A 12,100-nucleotide genomic window follows, 5' to 3' on the forward strand; every position below is an offset into this window, starting at 1 on the left:
TTATTGGAAAATTAACTACCAAACTTTAACTGCGGAAGGCCAAACGACCTCAGAATGCCAAAATCCACCTTATGTCACAGCAAAGCTGTGAGTTACACTCGTGGCGTCGTTCCCTTTCCGAAAAGGTATTTTGCGTCCTAATCGGAGCTTGGACGACAAAACTGCATATTCCCGCTACGTCCTTTTTCTAGCTCAACCGCGATAAAATCTGCCATATGTTCTACATCATGTTGTATTTGATGAATTGAATGGAACCTTCAACTTTCCATGACAGAAACCTCATTATTTTTTAAGGCCACTAAGAATCATTGGTTTGGGAAAGAAAAGATGAATGACTCAGATTTTTTGGGAAGATGTGTGGAGAAGGAAGAAGAAAGAAAAAATAATGTTATACACGTTTTTTTTTTTATACGAATAGTGAAGTTAGAGATTTTTTTTCCATTTTTAATTAGGAGTAATTTGGATTTTTATTTGAAGAATGATATTTTCAGTTTAATTAGATTAAATTTTAATGAAGTGACATATAAAGAACGAAAGCCAAATTGATCATGGCAAAGAAAATTATAATAAAGCATCCGAATCCTAATTATAATGCATTCTGAACGAAAGTCAAGCTGATTATGACAGAGAAAGTCAACAAGCAACTTGGCTATTGGATGCAATTGACTAATTACACAAAAGATATTTTCATATGATAAAAAAGCAACTTACAAAATTGAAATACTTTGCGAAATGCAAAATCCCTTTGTGTATTATTAATATATGCTTTGCTTTCTTTTCAAGCATCACACACACAAAGACAAACCCTTTTGTTTTGATTAATTTCCAGATATGCAGTTGATTAGACAGATGGAGCACCCCACCCCCCCACTAATACATTCCCTAAATTAATGGGATTAGGAGATAATCCATCTCTAATTACTTGTGAGTTGTCATTCTTTACTGTTTATGGTGAATCTCATCACACGTACATATTAGCTTTAACGAAAGTACCCAAAATTGACCTAGATAAAGAGAGAACGCAAGATATTTTGGCTGTGGCTTCATGGCGCTGCCTGATAGCAAGCACATGTCTAGTCCAAGCAAGTGGTGCAGCAGATGGGCCTCTTCTGCTGCTAGGGTTTCAGATCCCACAAGTGGCTTTGGGCTTTAATATATAGCTTTATTTTTCTAGGGTTTCAGATACAAATTATTTCTTTGCTTCTTCTCTTTCCATTGCATTTCATAGGTTCTTCTGACCCAAAAAGGAAACACGCATAAACGAAAATGGAAAGAGATTGTGTTATGTTCGGAAACCACTAACCAAAAGTTACTGTTGTCATTTTCATAATGCATCATGCATGGATACATTATTCTGGTTCCTTCCTGTCGATGTTCTCTCTTCTTGCTCATGTTCCTTGTGTAACCCTAATAATATATGAAAATGAAATCCAACAAGCATATATCCAGCCTGGAAAACACACAATAAAGAAAAGGAGGCATCTGTTTGGCTATACGTCCGCCCATTCTTTTGTTGTAGGTCCATAAAGAAAGAAAAAGAAAAGGTTTGTCCTTTCACATACAAAAAATAGGGCATTGCTATTTATTCGTAACATATTTATTGACTTTATTGTTAATCACTTCTAATAAAGAGGTGGTCAGTAAATGTAGTACAAATATTATAAATAACAATGCCCCGACAACTAGCTTTAACTTTTTAGTTAATATAACAAGCACATCTTTATGCTCACAAGGGACCTCCTCGTACGGAGTTTTCAAGTTTGTAAAATGTAAATATTTTTGCATAAATTCAAAGAGAGAATAAAGTTTAGGGTGAAATGGGAATGAATGGGGAAGAACGACTTGATACCGACTGGTACAAGACAAGCCAATTTGTCATAGTTAATTATTCTTTTCGAAAAAAGAAAGGTAAATTTCGAATAAACTCTCTTCAATCAGTCACCATCTTTAGGATATCAGAACATTATTATTGTGGGTGTTATCAGCATATATACATCTTCTTTGTTTCCATTTGGGGTCTTACTGTCTCATTTGAAGACACTTGGAAATATTTCATTTATGGATCCAAAAGAGATACGATATCTACATTCTACAATTGTGTGAGCAAGATAACCCAATGGCTGAACCTCAAACCTTGTTTAATATATATAAAAGTTATCCAACGTTTTGGTTATCTGATCATGTTCCGATTCTCCCATTATCTGAGCAAGAATTAATCTAACTACTCTTTTCGTGGTGTAGTGTGGGTTTTACAAGATAAATACTCTACCACTGAAGCTAAAATCTCGGCCTAATTCCAATATGATTGATCACTGTTGCATCATTCTACACAAAAATCTAAAGCTGTAAAAACCATTTTCGTCTTTATATAAATGTGTAAGGCTCTATAACCAAATATTATTACAAATTATATTGATAGGTAATTGAGTTTGTGTTCGTCTTCTCCATGCAACAACTTCAAATCTATGTTGAAAGCTCAAAATTATTGGAAATATAAGCTGCTAAACGAACACCACACTATGACAAGATTCAGCATTACACTCATATACGTACCATTTAAATGTCATAACACTTAACATAGCAAGCAGCACATATAAATAAAATTCTCCGTACTCTGATGATAAGTACCGCCGGGCTTCACAAGGTAGTAAGATGTTTTATTCAGACCTTTATCCTGATTGGAGTTCCGCACGTGTAGGTAACACGACAGAATTCCCCGACAGCTACAGTGTAGGCATGTGTAGGCTTAAGGAGGAATGTAGGCAGGTGCACCAGCAACTCACACACACACTCATTATCCAGCTGGGTCAACCATCTACAACAGTTATCTTCTGCAGGTGAGGGTGAGGGTTCATGGTGCCCCCCATGCCTGTGCCTATTATGACCATGTCTATGCCCGTGCCCATGTCCGTGCCCATGTCCATGCCCGTGCTCATGTTCGTGTTCCTGTTCCTGTCCTCCGTCATCATCGGGGGGAGAAGAGGGGGGAGGGGAGGGCGGTGTCGGAAGGGGAGTTGGAGTGAAGGGCAGCAATGCACATGCATAGTTAGCAAGCGCAAATTGTGAAGCACAAAGAGGGCGGGGAGGTGGGAATAGACGCTGTGCCTCCATCTTGGGCACAAATAGTAGGGAAGCTACAAACAAGGTTAAAGTAAGAATGTTGACTCTCTCCATGCCAGCTATCTTCTGCCTTCTGCTAGTACATGTGAGATGTGAAGAGAAAAGATGGATGGTTTTTAGGTGTTTTAGGCTAAGCCTTGTATTTATACAGTTTTGTGCTTTCATAAGCTTCTTGTTTTCTTGAGTTTAGTTAGGCTTTCTTTGTGGGTTATAATAATTAATAAGTAATGGGGATTGCCAAGGGGATGAGTTCAGGTTTTGAATGGTTTATTCATTCTCATTCATTTTGTGTGAAGACTCTGTTAGTGTTAGGTGACGTGCAAACTCTTCTAAATTGCTCATACCAACTGCAAGAGCAGAGAACAGAAAATACTTCACAAATTGGCAAATTGTTAAAAGATTTTTCCTTTGCCTTGTCCATTTAGAAGACATGGATAATATATTTGGTGTAAACTATCTTCCTGTTTGGCCATCAACATGGAGATAATGAAAATGAGGAAGAACCCATTGCATGCCCTGTTTGCAGAATCATTCAAGTAAATGAAATGTTTAGAGCTAAAACTCAAATGAAATAGTCAACGTTTGTAGATTATTAAGGGAAGCAGAATTTCTGGTTTGCCAAAATATGGTAATGGTTGGATGACTAAGCCTCATGAAGTTCTGAACCAACCCATTCATACAGAGAGAACTAATGCAGAGATGAAGAGGAAAGCTCAAAAGTAGATCAGTTCAGTTATATTTGGAACAAGACTCACTTCCTACATCATCTGATGTTCTTAACAGAAGTAAATTTATGATAACAATTTTCAGATCTATTGTCCTGTTTAAGGAAAGACACTCAACTTCAGTGAACATTCACTTTGGAAGCTACTTGTTAGAATTCATTGTATGAGAAACAAACTCCAGCCTTAATAAATAGACACTATAGTCTCACTTCCAGAATAATGCCTAACAAGATCAACATTTTCTGAAATCGTGTCATCTTGCAAACTGAGCATGACACAGGCGAAGTTGAGATAATGGGGATGTGAAAAAGATGAAAATGTTCACCGTCATTTTTATGTTTGATCAGTTATGAAATTTACAAGCATGTATCACAAATGGTCATAGTGGTTTCATCAATATTTCCCATTTTTACAAATTGTTGTACAGTTCAACAAAACGAAGTACAGATATATAATAATGGGTCCTATATATGACACCAAAAGAAAGCAGTTTCACCCTCCATTCAAGAGATACAGTTACACCAAGAATCGCTGCAAATTTTTTGATGAATGTGAGTACAAAAAGGAACCTTCTCCTAGACAGAATACTATAATCCCACACAACCAAGATCATCCAATATTTTCAACAGTATTTGCAGCGCAATATCAATAGAAATTTCAAATAAGAAGTAATTCCTTCTTACCTGTCAGCATTCATCTAGTTTTAAAACTCACCTTTCTTGATCATCAACTATTCCTTGCACCTGTGCTTGCCCTATTCTTTATTCCCCATGGCCATCCTTTCCTTGTCCTTCTTAACCTCTTCCATTTGCAACTGCAACTGTTCTTTTCTCTCCCTCCATCCCTCCTCCAATAGCTCAACAAACTTGTCCTTTATCTCTAGCAGCGGATCACAGTCAATCATTTTATCATCCTTGTACGCTTCCCTGAGCACCGCTGTCTTAATCCCTCCCTTCAATGACAGATAGAATATCCCCGAATGCCTTGTGAATACATTCGAGAATGCATTTGAAAACCTATACTCATCACTAAATTTCCCCAATATGGGCACAGGAATCCTCTTAAATATGGACAATGATAACAGCTCATGGAAAACCCCAACCGTCCTCTTCTCCATTTCCTGAGATGCTTGATCCAATTGCGACACATCCTTGTATGGGGATATGTAATCCAGCTCCATCCAATCCCTAACCCACTCCCTCATTTCCCTCTTCAAGAAAAACCCTGATGGAAGCTTATAATAAAAATTAGGACGAACTCGGATTCCTGTCAAATTTGACTCCTCTTCTGCTCTCCTCTCAATCACAGATTTCGCAAACTCGGGGTTCCAAGAAACCAATTCCAGAAATGATTTCTCCTCCCCAGGGAACCCAAGTATCCTAAAATACTGCGGATATTTGGGCACCAAATTGACCATAAAATCATTAGGGAACCCAAATTCCCTCTTGACATGAACCAATTTATCAGCACTAAGCACTTTATCCTTGGACATCATCAACAATTTACACAACTTAGACACAATCAGAGGCTCATTTTCCATAACAATCCCATTCCCTTCTTCAAGAATTTGCTGGAGCCTATCGCTAATTCGAAGAAACTTAACGGGTTCCGTTTTGGGTTTGATTCTATCATAATAAATATCAAATAAACCAGGGTTTCTGCTAAGAAAGGTTTTGACTTTGATGTTAAGGCGCAATCTTTCGCGCCGTTTTTCAAGGTACCGAAGTGGTATTGCCTTGCCCGGTTCGTTAAGGACCTCCTTGACGACCCGGGCACAGAGCTTGTACTGTTTGTCGTTCTTAATGGCCTGGTCTAGCTTCCGGTCTTTGCGCCAAACCACCTTGAGGCTCGAAATGAATCGAACCTGAAGGTGCGTTTCTGGGTTCGTGTGTGACGTGAAAATGGTTGTGTGGTTGTGCAAATAGGAAGAAATAGTTCGGGTCTTGGGGAGCATACCTGGAATCAGAGACCGAGCCAAACCCCACTCAACACAGTGCGAGCTTAGAGAGAGAGAGACGGCGATCCCAATTTCAGGGTGTGTTTTTTTGTAGCGGCGAAGTTGAATGGGCTGAATTGTATATGCTTTTATTGGTTTGGGCCTGGCCTTGGCCCAATCCAATAAACAGTATCACAGAGCTCAACCACAGCGGATAAAAAACCCCATTCTTCACAAAATGATATTCTAACTAGTATAATACACAAGAAGGGAGATCAAACTCGTGTATAAAGATACACACATTATTTTAATCAACTGACCGAATATAACATTATCTTGATCAACAGATTGTGTCGAAATTAGACACAATCATAGATCGTTTGATATTATTGATTTTGTTTGCTTTCCCTCTTGGACAGAAAATACTTCCGCCTTTTTTTTAAATAGAAATTTATATATTCATGTTAATAATAATGTGATATGTGTTGTAAATATTAAGGTGGAGCCCACCTCCAATGAAAGGAGTTTAGTCTATATAAGGGCTCACCCTTCTCTTTGTAATAGACACACAGATAGAAATGAAAACAAAATGAGAAATCAGTTTCTCTACTTTCTCTCTCTCAATTTCCTCTCCAATTTCTCTAGATTTATAACACGTTATCAGCACGAATTCGCTTTAACAATACCAGCTGAATTCTCTGATGAAACCCATATCTCTTATCATTTTTCACCTTGATCCTTTGTCGAAACCTTATCATTCTCTGCCTATCCTTTCTTTTTCAGTCTTTTGTTTCTTTGCAGATCACTCATTCGCAGAAAGATGAGCTGCTTGAATATGAGCACATGGGTTCAAATCCAAACCTGTTCAAGTTCAAATTTACAGCAACAACATCACATGGGTTCAAATCCAAACCTGTTCAAGTTCATATTTACAACAATTCTGATGGGCTGAGAAGTCTGGTTATACTCTGCTGTCAAAGCAGAGGTACACCAATTTGTGAGAGATACTTTCCAAAAACAAAATTCAGATTGGAAAACCCCCAAAAATGGAGAATCGGTTCTGAGCTGGATGCAGATCTGATGCTTATGGCTGCTGAAGCTGGACCAACAGATGTAATTGATATTCAATTCGATGTGGTTGAATTCCGGATGTATAAGATATCGGGACGAAAGGCTCGGTGGAAGGGCTGAGTCCTGGACCGATCTTTGTCATCCGACCTTTGCCATGACAGCAGAGGCGAGGCTTCTCTGGTACTGAGACTACAGGCATCCGCCCTCGTCGACCATGTGACCCGCGTCGATTGGTCCTTGCTCGATCAACTCCCAGGCGAGCGCGGTGGCTCCATTCCTGTTGCAATTGCAGAGCTCCCCTTTCCTGGTGGCCCAACTCAAACGTTGAATTTGGGTTTGCTGCTCCTTCCCGTGTGAAGTAAAAACTTGCTACTTCACGTTCAAGCAGACCTGCTCTCAATTGGGCTCTTTCAAGCAGCAGTGTATCACTTTTGTGGAAGCTGTGAGCAGAGCTTGACCGATATCCAGGATCCCCGAGTTGTTTGAAAAATAGGGGTATTATCTGAAGATCCGAATGATTTATTAATGCCCAACCATGCGAGCGAGTTGGGCATAGATGCCTTGATAATTGAGTGCTGTTGGGGCATGAATTTCAGGGTCTGAGGCCTACAATTCCAAGGCACACTAATCTAAACCTCCAATCTGCCACTAGCACTGTCCCTTCAGGAAAAGCTCTCATGTATTTTGGCTTGTTTCTAGCAACTGGGGTGTTCTTTGTTTTTATCGCATTTACCATGTTCCTTCCTATCATGGTGTTGATGCCTCAGAAGTTTGCTATCTGTTTTACACTTGGGTGTGCCTTTATTATTGCATCATTCTTTGCACTCAAAGGCCCGAAGAATCAGCTTGTCCACATGTCTTCAAGAGAGAGACTTCCATTTACATTTGGATTTTTAGGCAGTATGGCGGGCACCATATATGTATCCATGGTGCTCCACAGCTACATTCTCTCTGTGCTCTTCTCTGTGATACAGGTGGTGGTGGTGGTGTGCCGTCGCATCTGAGTCCCAGCAAGAACATGTTGCGGTTCAAGACTGATCACTCGGCACCTAACTCGCCTTATCTGTAAGCTTTTGAAAGAAATGATGAGCAACACCCACTGATAAAGAACAGCACTCACCGAAATGATGAGCTTCCCACCATCTTTTCAATTATTATTATCCTATATTATTTAATATTAATATTAATGGTAATATAATATATTTTATTTACTGTATGGTGTAGGTTTATTACCCATACAACAGTATTTATTTAAAAGGGTGGCGCGGGTTTATCGTCCACGCCTTTACTTTTATTTAAATGTATGGAGCAGAATTAGTGCCCATACAAGCACAATTTACTTTACCGCACATTTAATTTTATTTAAAGTATGGCTCGGGATTAACGTCCATACAGCAAGCAATTTAATTTATGAATTTAATTTACCGCACATTTACATTTATTTAAAAGGGTGGCGCGGATTTATCGTCCACGTCTTTACTTTTATTTAAAAGTATGGAGCAGAATTAGTGCCCATACACGCACGTTTACTTTATGAATTAAATTTACAGCACATTTAATTTTATTTAAAGTATGGTGCGGGATTAACGTCCATACAGCAAGCAATTTAATTTATGAATTTAATTTACCGCACATTTACATTTATTTCAAAGGGTGGTGCGGGTTTATCGTCCACGTCTTTACTTTTATTTAAAAGTATGGAGCAGAATTAGTGCCCATACACGCACGTTTACTTTATGAATTTAATTTACCGCACATTTACATTTATTTAAAGTGTGGTGCGGGTTTATTTTATTTACCAGCAATTTATTTTATGGACTAAATGTGCTGTATGATGAGTTTTTTACAGTATATAGATCAGGACCAGAAGTTCCTTGATCCTCATCATACAATTACATCAGGACTTGAAGATCCTTGATGATGATGTTAATATGAGAGCTGGCAGTCTCTCCGGTACTATATTTGTAAACATGTGATCGGACTTGAGGGTCTTTGATCCCTGACATGTAAATAAGGACCTGGGGTTCCTTAATGATGTAACAGTACCGTATTGGTTCATAATGCCGTACACATGGATGATAACTGTACTGGCAAATGTACTGTACACATGAATAATGCCGTATACATGAATTGTGATGTATGTATAAATATTTACCATTTTGGGTAAACTATCACCATTCAAAAGGGAACCTGCAGTTCCTTAAACTCATGGATAAGCAATTAAATGAGATGCCAGAAGTTCCTCAAAATATGGATAATTATGTAAGGGCTTGAAGTCCAGAAATATGTACAGAAAATTGTAAAAATGTCCATACCATGAGAATATGTGATTTTGGCCTGAAGTTCAAAATCTAACAGTGTTGAGAACCTGAAGTTCCAACAATTAAATGGACAACTCTTGAGGTACTATTGCAAATTGTGGTACGCCACATATTTCTTTGACATAAGAAATTGATGAATTTAATAAAGTTCGATTCTGTTATAATCGACACCTCAAGTAAGAAATATATTTTGTGAATTTCGGTTGTTAAGAATACACCGTGAAATGGATAATATCAATATAAACCTCAAATGATGAATTGAGGCTCCCCACACATTTTGATATATCTATGAGAAATCCCGAATTTGAGATTGTGGGTATATAGTAGTTAATGCTCTTCACTACTATATTACGATATTATCGTAGCTTTTACTCAATTCATATTTCATGTCCATTTAAAAGGGGCAAATAAATTCTGAGTTTGTGTTTAGCCCAAGCCAAAAGTTCCGGGCTCCCATACGTTAAAATATGAAATTTGGGAGAGTCGATGTGGTTATTTGAACCTATAAGGCACAAGGTTCCAAACCGTCATTTTGAAAAGATGTAAAAACCACAGGTGCAAATTTTAAGAATGTGCGCAATTATTATAACAGGAAAGGATCAAGTTGAAACGCAGTTGCTCCAATCAAGTTTTGCAAAGGCCATATCTATAGGAGGAAATATGGCTACAGTTTCCAGAATCCCAATATTATCTCAGATCCCCATATTATCTTTTTCTTTCCCAGATTCCAAAACTTCATATGGCCTCCATTAATGTTTGTCGGCACTTTCGGCGTTTTCAAAGTATTATTTTCATCAAAAGCCGATCTTGCTTTACGGATTTCACGGAGCTACTTTTTCAAAAGTACCCCGAGAATCTCGCAATTTTCCTATGGTTAATTTGAAATTCACCGGTTCTACCTATTTATTGTATTTGTGTATAAATGTGTTACTAACGAAATTTTCTTTGCAGAAGACATCCAGTTTTCTCCATACCTAGTGATGCGATATCTACTTGTTTTTCTTATCAGTGAGCACTTAATATGCCCGAGAAGCAAGACTATCTCTGATCATCCATTCAGGAAGCGAGACTATCCCTGATCACGTTTCCGCTGCATTAGGGAACTGTGAAGGCGACCTTATGCTCCAATCTCCTGAGGTCCTTCTAGACTAGGAGAAATGAGAGCTTGTTGTTTGCTCCCACCAGCTTCCTTCCTTGATTGCTTGCCTTATCTTGCAATCAATATCACAAATTTTTGCATTTTTTTCTCTTTCTGTAACTCTCTGAGGATTATTTATTTTTGACAAAGAAAAGAGTTGTGATTTTACTCTTGCAGGATATAACTAGATCATCAAGCGCTACATTTACTGGGCCGATACAAGCTTGAATGATACTTGAGAAAAGTTTCTCCCACCTAAGGATGTAAGCAATACTTGTGTTATTTTATGCTTATATACTTATTTGATATTTTATCTTGAAAGGTAACCAAATGGGAAGATAAGTCCGTTCCAAAAGAATGGCTTGTATGTATCCATGAATTATTAATGCAAATTTTACAGATTGCAAGTTGGATACATTGATAATACACTGCACAGATTAAAGTCCCATAAGAACAGAATATGGGTATAGCAGTGATCAATATGATGCACGCCTGTTGCGTAGCAAATGATGTGGATTGAAGTCCCAAAAGGACAATCCTTTAACATGTCAATATTGATATTGTGCACGCCTAATGCGTAGCAAATTATATGGGTTAAAGTCCCATAAATTAATTGACATGTATGTATTAATCTGTGGCATGCCTGCAGCATGACAGATATATGGGTTCTAAATGTTCCAACTCCCTAAATGGAGATTTTCCACGCCCTATGTAAAATAACGCTCCAATGGAGGTTATAATCCACATTCTCACATAATAAAAGCCCCATGAAGAGGCTTGGGTACCCAAAAGCAAAGAAATGCTTATAATTGATGCATGCGCATGCAAATGAGAATGGTGGAATCATGAATTGATGAATGACAATTTTTAGTTTTGGAGTAGCTACTCAAATCATCAATGGGCTGTGTTGATTGGAATCACGTTCAATTATTAAATGTCGACAATATCATTGGCCAAAATGGAACGAGGTAATTCCATTATAGATGAGAATGAACGTGAAAGAACAAACCCACAGTACGAACCCCAAAATATGTTAATACTGAAATTTATACTTGGGTGTTCGGAATAAAAGGGAATATACCTACTTTGTATGACACACTGTTTCTAGCAGAAACAAGGAATGTTGGGTTTTCTCCATATTTACAGATTCAATTGTGCCCCCCTTATTACACAATTACGGTGACCAACATATTATATTTAAGGGTTATTAAATGCACGGAGCATATCGCCAGAAGCGATTTCCTAAAGATGTATAAATAGCTGGGTAAAAACTATATAATGTGTCATAAAGTTTAATCCCTTTTTAAACAAAATCCGTTGAGAGGATTGACATTGCATAAAGCAAGTCCCTAAAGGACATGTGCTTGAAGCACAAAATTTGTACTCAATATTAATATGCATAAATTACCTCAGTGAGTACATTGATTATAATGTGATTGCAACACATTAATATTTGTCTCGACTTAAAAATCGAGCATTATGCCAACGAGATTCTTGCTTATACTAAGAAAGTATTGAAGCATTTTTATGAGGATTATCCGTTGGACACTTTAAGGATTTTCCGGAAGTATACTAGACCAGATAGAGCTCAGCTCCACACTGTACTCTTTTTCCTTCATCCAGGTTTTTATCCCACTGGGTTTTTCCTGGTAAGGTTTTAACGAGGCAGTGTCGCTCAGGGGTTTAGGGTATACTATGAAAAATTTTATGGTCGCTTACTGGACAAAAGCTAGTCCTAAATTTTTCAGGAGGAGATATTCACAAAGGGGAGCGTGGTTTTAATAAAGAC

General features: G+C 38.0%; 2 protein-coding genes across 2 annotated transcripts; both read right to left on the bottom strand.

Annotated features, from left to right (window-relative positions):
- Positions 2,392–4,054, bottom strand: LOC18767864. Its single transcript, XM_020570758.1, has one exon. It carries the CDS (start codon positions 3,283–3,285, stop codon positions 2,662–2,664), a length of 624 nt encoding a protein of 207 aa, XP_020426347.1. The 5' UTR covers positions 3,286–4,054; the 3' UTR covers positions 2,392–2,661.
- LOC18766306 (protein ROOT PRIMORDIUM DEFECTIVE 1) lies at positions 4,156–5,914 on the bottom strand. Its single transcript, XM_007201004.2, has one exon. The coding sequence runs from the start codon at positions 5,797–5,799 to the stop codon at positions 4,600–4,602; it is 1,200 nt and encodes a 399-aa protein (XP_007201066.1). The 5' UTR covers positions 5,800–5,914; the 3' UTR covers positions 4,156–4,599.

This window comes from Prunus persica, chromosome G8 (assembly GCF_000346465.2).
Source record: "Prunus persica cultivar Lovell chromosome G8, Prunus_persica_NCBIv2, whole genome shotgun sequence".
In the NCBI taxonomy this organism is placed as follows: Eukaryota; Viridiplantae; Streptophyta; class Magnoliopsida; order Rosales; family Rosaceae; genus Prunus; species Prunus persica.